At 46.4% G+C, this 20,396-nt stretch overlaps 1 protein-coding gene across 2 annotated transcripts in view; it reads left to right on the top strand.

Moving 5' to 3' along the window:
- myo7ba (myosin VIIBa) overlaps positions 1-20,396 on the top strand; it is an 86,681-nt gene that overhangs the window by 12,623 nt on the left and 53,662 nt on the right. For both annotated transcript variants that reach the window (XM_031838177.1, XM_031838178.1), the window contains 15 exons: positions 3,038-3,114; positions 6,657-6,776; positions 7,212-7,354; positions 9,220-9,430; positions 9,730-9,865; positions 10,143-10,309; positions 12,744-12,887; positions 15,017-15,175; positions 16,938-17,033; positions 17,298-17,392; positions 17,561-17,645; positions 18,389-18,607; positions 18,963-19,172; positions 19,517-19,735; positions 20,170-20,340. In XM_031838177.1, coding sequence (XP_031694037.1) covers positions 3,038-3,114; positions 6,657-6,776; positions 7,212-7,354; positions 9,220-9,430; positions 9,730-9,865; positions 10,143-10,309; positions 12,744-12,887; positions 15,017-15,175; positions 16,938-17,033; positions 17,298-17,392; positions 17,561-17,645; positions 18,389-18,607; positions 18,963-19,172; positions 19,517-19,735; positions 20,170-20,340 — 2,252 coding nt within the window. The remainder of the gene's footprint in view (positions 1-3,037; positions 3,115-6,656; positions 6,777-7,211; positions 7,355-9,219; positions 9,431-9,729; positions 9,866-10,142; positions 10,310-12,743; positions 12,888-15,016; positions 15,176-16,937; positions 17,034-17,297; positions 17,393-17,560; positions 17,646-18,388; positions 18,608-18,962; positions 19,173-19,516; positions 19,736-20,169; positions 20,341-20,396) is intronic.

Raw genomic sequence — 20,396 nt, 5'->3', positions numbered from 1 at the left:
AGGAGAGGTTTATATCTTTGAAGATCAGGATCAGGGAGGAGAGGTTTATATGTTTGAAGATCAGGATCAGGGAGGAGAGGAGAGGTTTATATTTCTGAAGGTCAGGATCGGAGAGGAGAGGTTTATATTTCTGAAGGTCAGGATCAGGGAGGAGAGGTTTATATGTCTGAAGTTCAGGATCAGGGAGGAGAGGAGAGGTTTATATGTCTGAAGGTCAGGATCAGGGAGGAGAGGTTTATATGTCTGAAGGTCAGGATCAGGGAGGAGAGGTTTATATGTCTGAAGGTCAGGATCAGGGAGGAGAGGTTTATATGTCTGAAGGTCAGGATCAGGGAGGGTTTTTATAATTTTGCTCCATTCACCCTATTCCTTGCATCTCCTGCCCTAGGATTGGGACTTTACCCCAACCCCTCTCTCCTGCCCTAGGATTGGGACTTTACCCTAACCCCTCTGTCCTGGTCTAGGATTGGGACTTTACGCCATCCCCTCTCTCCTGGTCTAGGATTGGGACTTTACGCCATCCCCTCTCTCCTGGTCTAGGATTGGGACTTTACCCAACCCCTCTCTCCTGGTCTAGGATCGGGACTTTACCCTAACCCCTCTATCCTGGTCTAGGATTGGGACTTTACCCCAACCCCTCTATCCTGGTCTAGGATTGGGACTTTACCCTAACCCCTCTCTCCTGGTCTAGGATTGGGACTTTACCCTAACCCCTCTCTCCTGGTCTAGGATTGGGACTTTCCCTAGCCCCTCTCTCCTGGTATAGGATTTGGACTTTACCCCAGCCCCTCTCTCCTGGTATAGGACTGGGACTTTACCCTAACCCCTCTATCCTGGTATAGGATTGGGACTTTACCCTAACCCCTCTCTCCTGGTCTAGGACTGGGACTTTACCCCAACCCCTCTCTCCTGGTATAGGACTGGGACTTTACCCTAACCCCTCTCTCCTGGTATAGGATTGGGACTTTACCCTAACCCCTCTCTCCTGGTCTAGGATTGGGACTTTACCCCTACCCCTCTCTCCTGGTCTAGGATTGGGACTTTACCCTAACCCCTCTCTCCTGCCCTAGGACTGGGACTTTACCCCAACCCCTCTCTTCTGGTCTAGGTTGGGACTTTACCCTAACCCCTCTCTCCTGGTCTAGGATTGGGACTTTACCCCAACCCCTCTATCCTGGTCTAGGATTGGGACTTTACCCTAACCCCTCTATCCTGGTCTAGGATTGAGACTTTACCCCAACCCCTCTCTCCTGGTCTAGTATTGGGACTTTACCCTAACCCCTCTATCCTGGTCTAGGATTGGGACTTTACCCCAACCCCTCTCTCCTGGTCTAGTATTGGGACTTTACCCTAACCCCTCTATCCTGGTCTAGGATTGGGACTTTACCCCAACCCCTCTCTCCTGGTCTAGTATTGGGACTTTACCCAAACCCCTCTCTCCTGGTCTAGTATTGGGACTTTACCCCAACCCCTTTCTCCTGGTCTAGTATTGGGACTTTACCCCAACCCCTCTCTCCTGGTCTAGTATTGGGACTTTACCCTAACCCCTCTGTCCTGGTCTAGGATTGGGACTTTACGCCATCCCCTCTCTCCTGGTCTAGGATTGGGACTTTACGCCATCCCCTCTCTCCTGGTCTAGGATTGGGACTTTACCCAACCCCTCTCTCCTGGTCTAGGATCGGGACTTTACCCTAACCCCTCTATCCTGGTCTAGGATTGGGACTTTACCCCAACCCCTCTATCCTAGTCTAGGATTGGGACTTTACCCTAACCCCTCTCTCCTGGTCTAGGATTGGGACTTTACCCTAACCCCTCTCTCCTGGTCTAGGATTGGGACTTTCCCTAGCCCCTCTCTCCTGGTATAGGATTTGGACTTTACCCCAGCCCCTCTCTCCTGGTATAGGACTGGGACTTTACCCTAACCCCTCTATCCTGGTATAGGATTGGGACTTTACCCTAACCCCTCTCTCCTGGTCTAGGACTGGGACTTTACCCCAACCCCTCTCTCCTGGTATAGGACTGGGACTTTACCCTAACCCCTCTCTCCTGGTATAGGATTGGGACTTTACCCTAACCCCTCTCTCCTGGTCTAGGATTGGGACTTTACCCCTACCCCTCTCTCCTGGTCTAGGATTGGGACTTTACCCTAACCCCTCTCTCCTGCCCTAGGACTGGGACTTTACCCCAACCCCTCTCTTCTGGTCTAGGTTGGGACTTTACCCTAACCCCTCTCTCCTGGTCTAGGATTGGGACTTTACCCCAACCCCTCTATCCTGGTCTAGGATTGGGACTTTACCCTAACCCCTCTATCCTGGTCTAGGATTGAGACTTTACCCCAACCCCTCTCTCCTGGTCTAGTATTGGGACTTTACCCTAACCCCTCTATCCTGGTCTAGGATTGGGACTTTACCCCAACCCCTCTCTCCTGGTCTAGTATTGGGACTTTACCCTAACCCCTCTATCCTGGTCTAGGATTGGGACTTTACCCCAACCCCTCTCTCCTGGTCTAGTATTGGGACTTTACCCAAACCCCTCTCTCCTGGTCTAGTATTGGGACTTTACCCCAACCCCTTTCTCCTGGTCTAGTATTGGGACTTTACCCCAACCCCTCTCTCCTGGTCTAGTATTGGGACTTTACCCCAACCCCTTTCTCCTGGTCTAGTATTGGGACTTTACCCCAACCCCTCTCTCCTGGTCTAGTATTGGGACTTTACCCCAACCCCTCTCTCCTGGTCTAGGATTGGGACTTTACCCCAACCCCTCTCTCCTGGTCTAGGATTGGGACTTTACCCCAACCCCTCTCTCCTGGTCTAGTATTGGGAGTTTACCCCAACCCCTCATCTCTTCTTGGACCTACTACTATAATAAGGTATAGAAGGAGGTGATAAAAACAGGATGTGAGGAATCATGGAAAGACAAGTTGAGATAGAGCCATGGTTTGGGGCTGTTGGGGAGGAAGACATTTTTTTGCATGTCAAATCCATTGGGCCATGGTGGTACCTACTGTAACTGACTTCCGTATCTTTGATCCTTCCAGCCACCATTTTGAATAATCTGGAGAGCTGTGATGTCATGACGTCACATCATTTCAACATGGCAGTCAAACTTCTGGAGGTGAGCCTGTCACTAGTCTCAATCCCAGCCTGTCACTAGCCTCAATCCCAGCCTGTCACTAGCCTCAATCCCAGCCTGTCACTAGCCTCAATCCCAGCCTGTCACTAGCCTCAATCCCAGCCTGTCACTAGCCTCAATCCCAGCCTGTCACTAGCCTCAATCCCAGCCTGTCACTAGTCTCAATCCCAGCCTGTCACTAGCCTCAATCCCAGCCTGTCACTAGCCTCAATCCCAGCCTGTCACTAGCCTCAATCCCAGCCTGTCACTAGTCTCAATCCCAGCCTGTCACTAGCCTCAATCCCAGCCTGTCACTAGTCTCAATCCCAGCCTGTCACTAGCCTCAATCCCAGTCTGTCACTAGTCTCAATCCCAGCCTGTCACTAGCCTCAATCCCAGCCTGTCACTAGCCTCAATCCCAGCCTGTCACTAGCCTCAATCCCGGCCTGTCACTAGCCTCAATCCCAGCCTGTCACTAGCCTCAATCCCAGCCTGTCACTAGCCTCAATCCCAGCCTGTCACTAGCCTCAATGCCAGCCTGTCACTAGCCTCAATCCCAGCCTGTCACTAGCCTCAATCCCAGCCTGTCACTAGCCTCAATCCCAGCCTGTCACTAGCCTCAATCCCAGCCTGTCACTAGTCTCAATCCCAGCCTGTCACTAGCCTCAATCCCAGCCTGTCACTAGCCTCAATCCCAGCCTGTCACTAGTCTCAATCCCAGCCTGTCACTAGTCTCAATCCCAGCCTGTCACTAGTCTCAATCCCAGCCTGTCACTAGTCTCAATCCCAGCCTGTCACAGGCCTCAGTCCCAGCCTGTCACTAGCCTCAATCCAAGCCTGTCACTAGCCTCAATCCCAGCCTGTCACTAGCCTCAATCCCAGCCTGTCACTAGTCTCAATCCCAGCCTGTCACTAGTCTCAATCCCAGCCTGTCACAGGCCTCAGTCCCAGCCTGTCACTAGCCTTAATCCCAGCCTGTCACTAGTCTCAATCCCAGCCTGTCACTAGCCTCAATCCCAGCCTGTCACTAGTCTCAATCCCAGCCTGTCACTAGTCTCAATCCCAGCCTGTCACTAGTCTCAATCCCAGCCTGTCACTAGTCTCAATCCCAGCCTGTCACTAGCCTCAATCCCAGCCTGTCACTAGCCTCAATCCCAGCCTGTCACTAGCCTCAATCCCAGCCTGTCACTAGTCTCAATCCCAGCCTGTCACTAGCCTCAATGCCAGCCTGTCACTAGCCTCAATCCCAGCCTGTCACTAGCCTCAATCCCAGCCTGTCACTAGCCTCAATCCCAGCCTGTCACTAGCCTCAATCCCAGCCTGTCACTAGCCTCAATGCCAGCCTGTCACTAGCCTCAATCCCAGCCTGTCACTAGCCTCAATCCCAGCCTGTCACTAGCCTCAATCCCAGCCTGTCACTAGCCTCAATCCCAGCCTGTCACTAGCCTCAATCCCAGCCTGTCACTAGCCTCAATCCCAGCCTGTCACTAGCCTCAATCCCAGCCTGTCACTAGCCTCAATGCCAGCCTGTCACTAGCCTCAATCCCAGCCTGTCACTAGCCTCAATGCCAGCCTGTCACTAGCCTCAATCCCAGCCTGTCACTAGCCTCAATCCCAGCCTGTCACTAGCCTCAATCCCAGCCTGTCACTAGCCTCAATCCCAGCCTGTCACTAGCCTCAATCCCAGCCTGTCACAACCCTCAGTCCCAGCCTGTCACTAGCCTCAATCCCAGCCTGTCACTACCCTCAATCCCAGCCTGTCACTAGTCTCAATCCCAGCTTGTCACTAGCCTCAATCCCAGCCTGTCTCTAGCCTCAATCCCAGCCTGTCACTAGCCTCAATCCCAGCCTGTCACAGGCCTCAGTCCCAGCCTGTCACTAGCCTCAATCCCAGCCTGTCACTAGCCTCAATCCCAGCCTGTCACTAGCCTCAATCCCAGCCTGTCACTAGCCTCAATCCCAGCCTGTCACTAGCCTCAATCCCAGCATGTCACTAGCCTCAATCCCAGCATGTCACTATCCTCAATCCCAGCCTGTCACGGGCCTCAGTCCCAGCCTGTCACGGGCCTCAATCCCAGCCTGTCACTAGCCTCAATCCCAGCCTGTCACTAGCCTCAATCCCAGCCTGTCTCTAGCCTCAATCCCAGCCTGTCACTAGCCTCAATCCCAGCCTGTCACAGGCCTCAGTCCCAGCCTGTCACTAGCCTCAATCCTAGCCTGTCACTAGCCTCAATCCCAGCCTGTCACTAGCCTCAATCCCAGCCTGTCACTAGCCTCAATCCCAGCCTGTCACTAGCCTCAATCCCAGCCTGTCACTAGCCTCAATCCCAGCCTGTCACTAGCCTCAATCCCAGCATGTCACTAGCCTCAATCCCAGCATGTCACTATCCTCAATCCCAGCCTGTCACGGGCCTCAGTCCCAGCCTGTCACGGGCCTCAGTCCCAGCCTTTCACTAGCCTCAGTCCCAGCCTGTCACTAGCTTCGATCCCAGCATCAAATCAAATCAAATTTATTTATATAGCCCTTCGTACATCAGCTGATATCTCAAAGTGCTGTACAGAAACCCAGCCTAAAACCCCAAACAGCAAGCAATGCAGGTGTAGAAGCACGGTGGCTAGGAAAAACTCCCTAGAAAGGCCAATACCTAGGAAGAAACCTAGAGAGGAACCAGGCTATGTGGGGTGGCCAGTCCTCTTCTGGCTGTGCCGGGTGGAGATTATAACAGAACATGGCCAAGATGTTCAAATGTTCATAAATGACCAGCATGGTCGAATAATAATAAGGCAGAACAGTTGAAACTAGAGCAGCAGCACAGTCAGGTGGAAGTTGAAACTGGAGCAGCAGCATGGCCAGGTGGACTGGGGACAGCAAGGAGTCATCATGTCAGGTAGTCCTGGGGCATGGTCCTAGGGCTCAGGTCCTCCGAGAGAGAGAAAGAAAGAGAGAAGGAGAGAATTAGAGAACGTGTCACTAGCCTCAATGCCAGCCTGTCACTAGCCTCAATCCCAGCCTGTCACTAGCCTCAGTCCCAGCCTGTCACTAGCCTCAATCCCAGCCTGTCACTATCCTCAATCCCAGCATGTCACTAGCCTCAATCCCAGCATGTCACTATCCTCAATCCCAGCCTGTCACGGGCCTCAGTCCCAGCCTGTCACGGGCCTCAATCCCAGCCTGTCACTAGCCTCAATCCCAGCCTGTCACTAGCCTCAATCCCAGCCTGTCTCTAGCCTCAATCCCAGCCTGTCACTAGCCTCAGTCCCAGCCTTTCACTAGCCTCAGTCCCAGCCTGTCACTAGCTTCGATCCCAGCATGTCACTAGCCTCAATGCCAGCCTGTCACTAGCCTCAATCCCAGCCTGTCACTAGCCTCAGTCCCAGCCTGTCACTATCCTCAATCCCAGACGTCCTAGATGTCTCCGTACCCCGGAAACTGCTTTCGGTTCTCAGGAATACGATAGGTTACGCAAGAATATGGTGTGATATCTGTTAGCTCCAGACTAACATGTCACTGACCTCTGTAATGTCCCTCTCTGTGTGTGGTTCAGGTGGACCCCAAGGCCCTGGAGAAGAGTCTGACCCAGCGTTCCTTCATGACCTCCAGGGAGAGTGTGACCAAACCTCTCACCTCAGCCCAGGCCATGGACGGCAAAGATGCATTTGTCAAGGTGAGGCTGGTACCACTTCTTGTCTCGCCAAATTGAGTGACAATGACAAGACAACACAAACAGACCTGTGACCAGGCTAGGTAATGACCATAGGAGTTGACAAGACAACACAAACAGACCTGTGACCAGGCTAGGTAATGACCATAGGAGTTGACAAGACAACACAAACAGACCTGTGACCAGGCTAGGGGACTGCATGTGCTCCTACTAAGATCATAATATATCTGGAGTTTAAATCAGACGCTCTTCTTTGTGAACCTTTCCAGTCATTAGTTAAAAATCTAAACGTTATCATCTTTGATGCTTGTCAAGAATATAATTATGTCTCTAAGATAATGTATGATAATGTACAATACAAATAGGGGGGTACAATGCAAATAGGACAGTATGATAATGTTTGCTAGTATTATGCTCTCTTGCTCTGTTTTCCACCAGGCCATCTATGGTAGGCTGTTTGTCTGGGTGGTGGGGAAGATCAACAAGGCTGTGTTCAAGCCTCCTCCTGAGGACACTAAATACGTCAGACAGTCTATCGGTCTGCTGGACATCTTCGGCTTCGAGAACTTCAACAAAAACAGGTCTGTACCGTCACAAAATAATTCATTCATTTCCACAGGGGGAATTAGGGTTGCAAAATTCCATTTACTTTTTAAAAATTCCCACATTTTCTTGAAAAAATTGACACAATGTATTTTACAATAGATATATTTTATTTGTTTTTAATCCCATCCTTCAGCTATCATCACCCCCTCCCATCTATCTCTGAATCCCATCCAGTCCCATCCTTCAGCTACCATCAACCCCTCCCATCTATCTCTGAATCCCATCCAGTCCCATCTGTCAGCTACCATCAACTCCTCCCATCTATCTCTGAACACCCTTCAGCTCAATTCCTCCCATCTATCTCTGAACACCCTTCAGCTCAACCCCTCCCATCTATCTCTGAACACCCTTCAGCTCAACCCCTCCCATCTATCTCTGAATCCCATCCAGTCCCATCTGTCAGCTACCATCAACTCCTCCCATCTATCTCTGAACACCCTTCAGCTCAATTCCTCCCATCTATCTCTGAACACCCTTCAGCTCAACCCCTCCCATCTATCTCTGAACACCCTTCAGCTCAACCCCTCCCATCTATCTCTGAACACCCTTCAGCTCAATTCCTCCCATCTATCTCTGAACACCCTTCTGCTCAACCCCTCCCATCTATCTCTGAACACCCCTCAGCTCAACTCCTCCCATCTATCTCTGAACACCATTCTTCTCAACTCCTCCCATCTATCTCTGAACACCATTCAGCTCAACTCCATCTATCTCTGAACACCATTCAGCTCAACTCCATCTATCTCTGAACACCTTTCAGCTCAACTCCATCTATCTCTGAACACCATTCAGCTCAACTCCATCTATCTCTGAACACCATTCAGCTCAACTCCTCCCATCTATCTCTGATCACCCCTCAGCTCGACTCCTCCCATCTATCTCTGAACACCCCTCAGCTCAACTCCTCCCATCTATCTCTGAACACCCTTCTGCTCGACTCCTCCCATCTATCTCTGAACATCATTCAGCTCAACTCCATCTATCTCTGAACACCATTCAGCACAACTCCTCCCATCTATCTCTGAACACCCCTCAGCTCAACTCCCATCTATCTCTCAACACCCCTCAGCTCAACTCCCATCTATCTCTGAACACCCTTCTGCTCGACTCCTCCCATCTATCTCTGAACATCATTCAGCTCAACTCCATCTATCTCTGAACACCCCTCTGCTCAACTCCTCCCATCTATCTCTGAGCACCCTTCAGCTCAACTCCTTCCATCTATCTCTGAACACCATCCAGTTTTGATTCCTATTTGCCTTATATCTTTCAACTGTGCTGTGATGTTTCACTAAAGTTCTGAACCTTTCTATTCTCATAGTTTCTACAGATTGTAAATTAGAGAGTATTATTGATTGATTGACTGTGGCTTTTCAAATCACCCAGTACTGCTGTCTGCAGCGTTAGCTCCAGGTAAATGTTACATTCTCCAACCATTCCTGAACCTGTGACCAAAAACAAGCTACATCTGGACAATACCAAAACAAATGATCTAATGACTCTGTCTCTTTGCAGCTGAATCTGCAGAGCTGGGATGGTCGTATCCCCCATATATATATATATATAAATATATATAACATTCTATTGGTTGCAAGAATTTTGTAAAAATTCTAAGTTTTGAATCCGGCTTTGTTTTGCATATCGGTTCATAAACCATGTGCCATGGAATCAGTACATTGAAAATCTCTTCCCAACTATTTTGCAACCCGTGCAGCACAGCTGTCAGTTTACGACTTTAATCTCCCTAACGTCAGTCAGCCTTTGACTTTAGTCATCGTGCTAAAGTGTGTCGAACCAATCTTTTGATTATTGTGTGGGTCGTTCGCTCGTTTCGTTACAGTTTTGAGCAGCTGTGCATCAACTTCGCCAACGAGCAGCTGCAGCAGTTCTTTGTGAAGCATGTCTTCAAGCTGGAGCAGGACGAGTATGCCCGCGAGAACATCGTCTGGAAGCACATCGAATACAACGACAACCAGAGAACACTGGACGTGCTGGCCAACAAGTCTCTTAACATCCTGGCACTTATCGACGAGGAGAGCAACTTCCCCAAGGTACCTAGCCTCCGCCTTGCACTAGCATCCTGTCTAGGTGATGTTCGTGTACATCAAGCTGCCTCAAGCTACAGAAACAAGAAGTAGTCTCTTACGCTATGGGCCGTTCTGGCTCGGACAAGTGGAAAGGTCCTAACGCTTCGGGTTCTTTGTTCTGTTGTGTCTGTCTGTGTGTCTGTCTGTCTGTGTGTCTGTGTGTCTGTCTGTCTGTCTGTCTCTGTCTGTCTGTCTGTCTGTCTGTGTCTGTCTGTGTCTGTGTCTGTGTCTGTGTCTGTCTGTCTGTTTGTTTGTTTGTTTAGGGTACAGATACTACCATGATCAACAAGATGAACCAGGTACATGGGAAGGGTGATGTCTACGTTCCCCCTAAAAACAATCATGACACCCAGTTTGGAATCCAGCATTTCGCCGGGGTGGTCCACTACGATTCAAAAGGTATCCCAAAAGATTATTCAAAGAAACAAACATCGTATTGCTAGACTCTAAACTGTAATGACAGAGTTTGTACCTGTGTTGGATTGAGATCCACTTGACTTATTTCAACCTGCCCACTATTTGTGTTTGATATAATCATTATAAAGTCTGTATAATGTTATCTGCGTCCCAAGATGGCACCCTGTTCCCTATTTGCCCTGGTTAAAAGTAGTGCACTATGTAGGGAATAGGGTGCCATTTGGGACAAGCACTAGTATAGTCTCATGTTGTTATTTAGGTTTCCTTGAGAAGAACAGAGATGCTCTGAGCACTGACCTCATCCAACTGGTGGAGAAATCGTCCAATAAGATGCTAAAGCAGGCATTCCAGAACGAGCTCTCCTCCAATGGCGAGATAGCCAGCGCCAACCCCAAGATGACCATCACTCCCAAGAACTCTCTACGGGTAAGTGGAACCCTGGGAACCCCGTGGAAAGAGGCCTAGGAAACCCCTGGAGCAGAATCAATATAACACAGATACCCAGCGGTCAAAGCAGCTACATTGGTTTCTCCATATCGATTATTTTCAGTGTTTAAACTATTAAAACCAGTTATAGAGTATGTAGAAAGGATCATGGAAATATATATATATATATATATATATATATATATTAACAATCCCCAAAGTGAAAACTAGACAGTCAGGGAGAATCAAAAATTCCCCAAATGTCATGACATGGGGCACCCATTGATTTTATTTCATGTCTGAGTCACTCGGATACAGAATAAGAACATGGCATCATGTGTTGAACTGCAGGAAATTTGCTTTTAAACTGTAAAACATATTTAGAATCTCGAGGTAAAACATGTAGAATTGCTGGAAATGTGCTTTAAAATAGCTACATTTTAGAGTCACTCAGATACAGTAGCATAAGAATAGATACACTCTCTCTGTCTCTCTGTCTCGGTCTCTCTGTTGCTGTCTCTCTGTCTCTCTCTGTCTCGTTCTCTGTCTCTCTCTGTCTCGGTCTCTGTCTGTCTCTCTCTCTCTCTCTCTCTCTCTCTCTCTCTCTCTCTTGTCTCTCTGTCTCGGTCTCTCTGTTGCTGTCTCTCTGTCTCTCTGTCTCGGTCTCTGTCTCTCTCTGTCTCTGTTGCTGTCTCTCTGTCTCTCTCTCTCTCTCTCTGTTTCTCTGTCTCTCTCTGTCTCTCTGTCTCGGTCTCTCTGTTGCTGTCTCTCTGTTTTTCTCTCTCTCTTGTAGTAACCAAAAAAGTGCTAAACAAATAATGATATATTTTAGATTCTTCAAAGTAGACTCCCTTTGGCTTGATGACAACATTTCACACTCTTGGCATTCTCTCAACCAGCTTCACCTGGAATGCTTTTCCAACAGTCTTGAAGGAAATCCCACATATGCTGAGCACTTGTTGTCTGCTTTTCCTTTACTCTGCTGTCCAACTCATCCCAAACCATCTCAATTGGGTTGAGGTCAGGTGATTGTGGAGGCCAGGTCATCTGATCAAGCACTCCATCACTCTCTTTCTTGGTCAACTAGCCCTTACACAGATGATAGTCCCTCTAAGTGCAAACCAGATGGGATGGTGTATCACTGCAGAATGCTGTGGTAGTCATGCTGGTTAAGTGTGCCTTGAATTCTAAATAAATCACAGACAGTGTCACCAGCAAAGCAACCCCACGCCATCACACCACCTCCTCCATGCTTCACGGTGGGAACCACACATGCGGAGATCATCCGTTCACCTATTCTGCGTCTCCCAAAGACACGACAGTTGGAACCAGAAATATCAAATGTAGACTCATCAGACCAATCAGACTAATTTAGTTTGTTGGCCCAAGCAAATCTCTTCTTCTTATTGGTGTCCTTCAGTAGTCGTTTCTTTGCAGCAATTCGACCAACCACTAGCGTAGCCTAGTGGTTAGAGCGTTGGACTAGTAACCGGAAGGTTGCAAGTTCAAACCCCCGAGCTGACAAGGTACAAATCTGTCGTTCTGCCCCTGAACAGGCAGTTAACCCACTGTTCCTAGGCTGTCATTGAAAATAAGAATTTGTTCTTAACTGACTTGCCTAGTTAAATAAATAAAAAATAAATGAAGACCTGATTCACACAGTCTCCTCTGAACAGCTGATGTTGAGATGTATCTTTTACTTGAACTCAGTGAAGAATTTATTTGGGCTGCAATCTGAGGTGCAGTTAGTTAACTCTAATGATCTTATCCTCTGCATCAGAGGTAACTCTGTGTCTTCCTTTCCTGTGGCGGTCCTCATGAGAGCCAGTTTCATCATAGCGCTTGATGGTTTTTGCGACTGCACTTGAAGAAACTTTAAAAGTTCTTGAAATGTTCCGTATTGACTAGCCTTCATGTTTTAAAGTAATGCTGGACTGTCGTTTCTCTTTCCTTGTTTGAGCTGTTCTTGCCATAATATAGACTTGGTCTGTTACCAATTTAGGCTATCTTCTGTATACCACCCCTACCTTGTCACAACACAACTGACTGGCTCAAACGCATTAAGAAGGAAAGAAATTCCACAAATGAACTTCTAACAAGGCACACCTGTTAATTGTAATGCATTCCAGGTGACTACCTCATGAAGCTGGTTGAGAGAATGCCAAGAGTGTGCAAAGCTGTCATCAAGGCAAAGGGTGGCTACTTTGAAGAATCTTAAATCTAAAATATATTTTGATTTGTTCAACACTTTTTATTGGTTACTATATGATTCCATATGTGTTATTTCATAGTTATGATGTCATCACTAATAAAGAAAAACCCTGGAATGAGTAGGTGTGTCCAAACATTTGACTGGTACTGTATATTCTGTATACTGTATATATATATTTATATTTCTGTCTTGATATATTTCACTCTCTTTCTTTCTCTACAGCAGCAAACGGTTGATGCTAAGAAGCGTGCTCCTACGTTGAGCGGCCAGTTCCGTCAGTCCCTAGACGCACTGATGAAGACCTTGACCGCCTGCCAGCCCTACTTCATCCGCTGCATTAAACCCAACGACTTCAAGAAGCCTATGGTGTGTCAGAAGTCCTATTCAATTAGGGATAATATGTACTTCTATGGTTTTAAGACAGTCACCTTAATCAATTATGATGTTTTGAAATGTCTGTAACTGTCCAGTAAAAAAATTAAAAATAACACTTTTTTAAAAGTTCATATTCTCTTAACTCGTACCCAGATAATGTTGTTGTCTCATCCTATACTCGTATTTCTGGCCAAAGCATAAATTGGAAGAAAAAAATACTCCTAAATCGCCACCTCAAACTTGTATCTCAGACTGTTTTCAAAAATGTTTGCTATTTCATTATAGAACATGATGTCATGTCGGCTCACTGGCTGAGCTGGCCAATCAACGATCTACTCACATTCACACCATTCTGTTGTGGGGGTACTCCCACACCATTCTGTTGTTGGGGTACGCCCACACCATTCTGTTGTTGGGGTACTCCCACACCATTCTGTTGTTGGGGTACTCCCACACCATTCTGTTGTTGGGGTACTCCCACACCATTCTGTTGTTGGGGTACTCCCACACCATTCTGTTGTTGGGGTACGACCCACACCATTCTGTTGTTGGGGTACTCCCACACCATTCTGTTGTTGGGGTACTCCCACACCATTCTGTTGTTGGGGTACTCCCACACCATTCTGTTGTTGGGGTACTCCCACACCATTCTGTTGTTGGGGTACTCCCACACCATTCTGTTGTTGGGGTACGACCCACACCATTCTGTTGTTGGGGTACTCCCACACCATTCTGTTGTTGGGGTACTCCCACACCATTCTGTTGTTGGGGTACTCCCACACCATTCTGTTGTGGGGGTACTCCCACACCATTCTGTTGTTGGGGTACTCCCACACCATTCTGTTGTTGGGGTACTCCCACACCATTCTGTTGTTGGTGTACGTCCACACCATTCTGTTGTTGGGGTACTCCCACACCATTCTGTTGTTGGGGCACTCCCACACCATTCTGTTGTTGGGGTACTCCCACACCATTCTGTTGTTGGTGTACGCCCACACCATTCTGTTGTTGGGGTACTCCCACACCATTCTGTTGTTGGGGTACTCCCACACCATTCTGTTGTTGGTGTACGCCCACACCATTCTGTTGTTGGGGTACGACCACACCATTCTGTTGTTGGGGTACTCCCTCACCATTCTGTTGTTGGGGTACTCCCACACCATTCTGTTGTTGGTGTACGTCCACACCATTCTGTTGTTGGTGTACGCCCACACCATTCTGTTGTTGGGGTACGACCCACACCATTCTGTTGTTGGGGTACGACCCACACCATTCTGTTGTTGGGGTACGACCCACACCATTCTGTTGTTGGGGTACTCCCACACCATTCTGTTGTTGGGGTACTCCCACACCATTCTGTTGTTGGGGTACTCCCACACCATTCTGTTGTTGGGGTACGACCACACCATTCCAACACAGAAAATCTGCTTTTGAACATACTCAATTACCATATTTTACTCATATTGTAATTAAATATTGGTCATATTTCATAGAAATATGGAAAAAATTTATAGTTACTTTAACATCCATTTTTATCTCAAACTGTTTCTCCTATGAGACCCTCCCACTGGCCTAAAGATGGACTGTATGTTTCCCTGTTTTAGCTGTTTGACAGGGATCTGTGTATGCTTCCCAGTTTTAGCTGTTTGACAGGGATCTGTGTATGCTTCCCTGTTTGACAGGGATCTGTGTATGCTTCCCAGTTTTAGCTGTTTGACAGGGATCTGTGTATGCTTCCCTGTTTGACAGGGATCTGTGTATGCTTCCCAGTTTTAGCTGTATGACAGGGATCTGTGTATGCTTCCCTGTTTGACAGGGATCTGTGTATGCTTCCCTGTTTGACATGGATCTGTGTATGCTTCCCTGTTTCAGCTGTTTGACAGGGATCTGTGTATGCTTCCCTGTTTTAGCTGTTTGACAGGGATCTGTGTATGCTTCCCTGTTTGACATGGATCTGTGTATGCTTCCCTGTTTCAGCTGTTTGACAGGGATCTGTGTATGCTTCCCTGTTTTAGCTGTTTGACAGGGATCTGTGTATGCTTCCCTGTTTGACAGGGATCTGTGTATGCTTCCCTGTTTCAGCTGTTTGACAGGGATCTGTGTATGCTTCCCTGTTTCAGCTGTTTGACAGGGATCTGTGTATGCGTCAGCTGCGCTACTCTGGGATGATGGAGACCATTAGGATCAGGAAGGCTGGCTATCCTATCCGCTATACCTTCGATGAATTCCTGGAGCGATATCGCGTGCTTCTCAAAAGCAGCCTCTGTGACCCCAAAGTGGTGAGAAGAAATGTTGCTGTTGATATTGTTGTTGTTGTTATTGTTGTTGTTCATTGCGTCACTGCAACTTTGCTCCATCTTGTGTCTCAAACAACATCCGGTGAAATTGCAGAAACTCAAATTCTCATAATAGACATACACAAAAGATACAAGTGTGAAACACTTACCTTTGATGATCTTCATATAGTTGTTCAATAATGTCCCTCTTTATGTCCAAAAACCTCAGTTTTGTTGGTGCGTTTTGTTCAGCAATCCATTGGAACAAAGCGAGGTCACAACAGACAGACGAAAAATCAAAATAGTACTATAAAAGTTCGTAGAAACATGTGAAACGATGTTTAATATCAACCCTCGGGTTGTTTTTGTCATAAATAATCAATAATATTTCAACCGGACAAAAGCTTCGTCAATAGAAACGGAGAAACAAGAAAGGCGTACTCCTGATCGCTCACTGTCCACTCATTGAAAGTGCTGTATCTCCCTAATTTTTCAGAGTAAAAGCCATATCAGTTCTGTTATACTCACAGACATCATTTTAACCTCTTGATACTAAGGGGCAGTATTTCGATGTTTGGATGAAAAACGTACCCAAATGAAACTGCCTATTTCTCAGGCCCAGAAGCTAGAATTTGCATAAAATTGGCAGATTAGGATAGAAAACACAAAATATTGTCTGTGAGTATAACAGAACTGATATTGCAGGCGAAAACCTGAGGAAAATCCAACCAGGAAGTGCTGATTTTCTGAAACCTCTCTGTTCCATTGCATGCCTACCCTCCATTTAAAGGGATATCAACCAGATTCCTTTCCCTATGGCTTCCACATGGTGTGAACAGTCTTTAGACATAGTTTCAGGCTTTTATTCTGAAGAATGAGACAGAATGATCACATCGCGTCAGTGGATAGCTGGGTGTCCTTATATTTTTGCATGCGTGAGCAGCTTGTAGCAGACCTTTTCTCTCTCTCACCCATTGAAAAAGCTACGGTCCAGTTGAAATATTATAGATTATTTATTGTAAAAAACAACCTGAGGATTGATTATGAAAAATGTTTAACATGTTTCTACGAAATTTACGGATACTATTTGGAATTTTCGTCTGCTCGTCGTGACCTGCACGAGCCTGTGAATTACTGAACAAAACGTGCCAACCAAATGGAAGTATTTAGGATATAAAAAATAATCTTTATGGAACAAAAGGAACATTTATTGTGTAACTGGGAGTCTTGTGAGTGCAAACCTCCAAAGATCATCAAAGGTAAGCAATTAATTTTATTGCTTTTCTGACTTTCGTGACCAATATACTTTGCTGCTAGCTGTTTGTAATGTTTTGTCTGCTGAGAGAGCTGTCCTAACATAAACACTTGGATAGATTTCGTTGTAAAGCTTTTTTGAAATCTGACACGGTGGATTAACAACAAGCTAAGCTGTATTTTGGTATATTGCACTTGTGATTTCATGAAAATTTAATATTTTTTGTAATTTCATTGGAATTTGGCGCTCTGCAATTCAGCAGATGTTGATAAAAATGATCCCGCTAAACGGTGCGCCAAGAAGTGAACAGATTTGGAAACTTTAGAGTGTTTTCTATATACATATCCTAGCTTCTGGGCCTGAGTAGCAGGCAGTTTACTTTGGGCATGCTTTTCATCCAAAATTCCCGAATGCTGCCCCCTACCCTAGAGAAGTTAAATATGATCTGCAATTAGCTTCATAACATGGCATGTAAAAAAAAATGTATATTTAAAAAATAAAAAATCCTAGGAATCGCCACAGAAATGCGCTGAATGGATCTGTGAGACCGTTCTTGCTGGACAAGATGGTGACTGGAAGACCGGCAAGACAAAGATATTTCTGAAGGTAACCATGCTGACCTCTCACAGATAACTCTAATATCTAAATAGTATGGTTGTCCAGGTTCCAGGTTTAAAGAATGAAGGAGTGGTTAATTCATGAATGGATGGATGGTTGGATGGATGGTAGGATGGATGGATGGATGGATTGGTGGATGGACGGATGGTAGGATGGATGGTAGGATGGATGGATGGGTGGATGGATGGATGGATTGGTGGATGGATGGGTGGATGGATTGATTGATTGAGCTTTCCATTCCTCTAATCTCAGGACTTCCATGACACTATGCTGGAGCTGGAGAGAATGAAGGAGTTGAATGAGAAAGCCCTTCTGATACAGAGGGTCCTGCGAGGCTACAAATATCGGTATGGTATAGGGCCAAGCAGCTGAATATACTGTCTCTACATTGAGCCATATGACCCCTGGTCAGAAGTAATGCATTATACAGGGAATAGGGGTGCCGTTGTGGATCTAGGCTATTGTAGTCTTGTGATGTGACAGTCAATTGAGATGTCCTTGTCTTCGATATGTAGGAGACAGTTCCTGAGACAGAGGTCCTCTGCGCTGGTCATTCAGAAAAACTGGAGAGGCTACAAAGGCAGAAAGCTCTACAGAGTGGTGAGTTACCGGCTGTTAACGTATTCCACATAGAGATCAAAGACAATATATAATAACGTATTCCACATAGAGATCAAAGAAAATATATAATGACGAACGTAAACGCACCGGAAACTTGTTACAAGACTGTTAAGACCGTTTAACAGGAAACATATTAGACTGTTAAGACCGTTTAACAGGAAACATATTAGACTGTTAAGACCGTTTAACAGGAAACATATTAGACTGTTAAGACCGTTTAACAGGAAACATATTAGACTGTTAAGACCGTTTAACAGGAAACATATTAGACTGTTAAGACCGTTTAACAGGAAACATATTAGACTGTTAAGACCGTTTAACAGGAAACATATTAGACTGTTAAGACCGTTTAACAGGAAACATATTTGACTGTTAAGACCGTTCAACAGGAAACATATTAGACTGTTAAGACCGTTTAACAGGAAACATATTAGACTGTTAAGACCGTTTAACAGGAAACATATTAGACTGTTAAGACCGTTTAACAGGAAACATATTAGACTGTTAAGACCGTTTAACAGGAAACATATTAGACTGTTAAGACCGTTTAACAGGAAACATATTAGACTGCTAAGACCGTTTAACAGGAAACATATTAGACTGCTAAGACCGTTTAACAGGAAACATGTTAGACTGTTAAGACCGTTTAACAGGAAACATATGCGTAGCCAAAACCTGTTAGAATAAAACAGACAACATGTTTATGGCCTTCTCTCCTCCAGGTCCAGCTGGGTTTTGCTCGTCTGCAGGCGAAGGTCCGAGCCCGCCAGCTGCAGCACCACTACCAACAGAAGAGGGTCGCTGCGGTCCGACTCCAGGCACAGACACGGGGGTACCTGGCCAGGAAGGAGTGGCAGAGGAAGAGGCGAGCAGTGATCCTCTTACAGACGAACACCAGGGGAATGCTGGCTAGGAAACAAGTGAAGAAGATGAAGAGAGACGTAAGATAAGCTCTCTTACATCTTCACCTTTTTTTTCAAGATGACATGTTCACTGTACGTGTAGTATATGCGTGTATTTCTTGATAATAAATAGAGTCAATCTGTTAGATATATGTTCTATGCTCTTTGTGGGGGTCTAGGCAGGGTTCCTGTTAAACACTTTGCGACAACTGTTGTTGTAAAGGACCTTTATAAATACATTGTATGGATTGATTGATTAATAGCTTGGTTGATTGTTTGACTTATTTGAGGAGAAACTTCATTGATTTGATTTCAATCAATCAATAATTAAATCTCACTAACTGACTCGTTAAATCCGTTATTGACTGTGTTCCTGAACTCCTGTTGTTCCTAGATGTTCCTGTCAGCTAAGGAGCGTCGTGAGGAAGAGTTGGCAGCCCTGGAAAGGCAAAGACGTTTAAACCAGGTTCTCCAGCAGAAGAAAGAGAAGGAGGCCAGCACCCAATCAGAATCAATCACAGCACAGGAAATGGTGGACGACATCTTCGGGTTCCTGCCCAATATGGTGGGAGGGCAGGAGGGACAAGCTCCTGCTGGATTCAAGGTTAAGGACCTCTCTAATCGATGTAGTAAGATGTATTGTGGTAAAATACTGGTATTGCAGCATCCCTGAAGGGTTGATGAGTTCCAACCTACCGATTTAGAAAACCAGAGGTGCTACATTCAAGTGTTGCATTGTTATCACGGTCCTTTTTGTCCCTAAGTGCACCCTCTAGATTGTTTTACTGTGGTCCCATCCCCCTTTTGATGATGCTTCCAACCCTTGTAACACCATGCTACTGTCCCAGAGCCTTGTTAAACCACATTCTGTTTTTAGTCAAGGTTTTCACGAGACCTCAAAGTCACAATATCCATTATCTCTGTCTTCTTCTTCTTCTCCTTCTTCAGGACCTGGAGAAGCAGGGAGAGCGGACCAGACCAGAGGAGGTGGATCTGGACGACCTGCCCATGGTAGAGGACATCCCCGAGGAGGACTACGACGACCTGGATGAGTATTCCTTCTCCAAGTTTGCCTCCATGTACTTCCAGGGCGCCGCCACGCCAACACACGTCCGCCAGAGGCTCAGACAGCCACTACTCTACCACGAAGACGAAGGAGACGTTGTGGTAAATCCCATTTAAAAAATATATATATATATATATTTATGAGAGAGTTCAGCAACAAACAAACAAAAACATCCAATAGAACCTCCCGTCTTGGCACAGAATTCGCCTTGTCGAAAGTGACCGGGAACATTAGATAAACTGTCGGTGCCATCACGGTGTCCGTCATTGTTGTGAAATCAAAAGGTTTTCTCAACTCATAGTCTTTTCTGATCTTCACACTTTCGGAGGCTTTCCTAAAACTCAGCTTTCAATGTTTCTTAAAAGAACCATTGTTTAATAACAGTAAATACCGTACGTTTCACTTGCTTTAACTCCTTTATTTGATCCTCTGTTTGATGAACATTTAATACAAAACATTTAAATAGAAAAATTGTTCACAGAAAAAAAAAAAAAAAGTCAACCCATCGTTGTGTTTTCTCTCTCTCTGTCTGCAGGCCTCCATGACAGTCTGGTGGATCATCCTGAGGTTCATGGGGGATCTGCCGGAGCCCAAGCTGGTGCAGGGCCAGGGGGCCAGGGGCCTCAGGGGGTCAAACAACTCCCTGGATCCGGACCTGGCCTTGAGACAGGACAGGAGGCTGAGCCACATGGTGGGCCTGGATCAGGTAAGGACCACTGGGGTTAGTCCGAGCAGGACAAGAAAAACAGCAGAATGATGGAC

The sequence above is a fragment of the Oncorhynchus kisutch genome, linkage group LG13 (assembly GCF_002021735.2).
Source record: "Oncorhynchus kisutch isolate 150728-3 linkage group LG13, Okis_V2, whole genome shotgun sequence".
Classification (NCBI taxonomy): Eukaryota; Metazoa; Chordata; class Actinopteri; order Salmoniformes; family Salmonidae; genus Oncorhynchus; species Oncorhynchus kisutch.
Note: the sequence above shows the minus strand (reverse complement) of the source record. Positions and strands in the feature narration are given on the sequence as shown.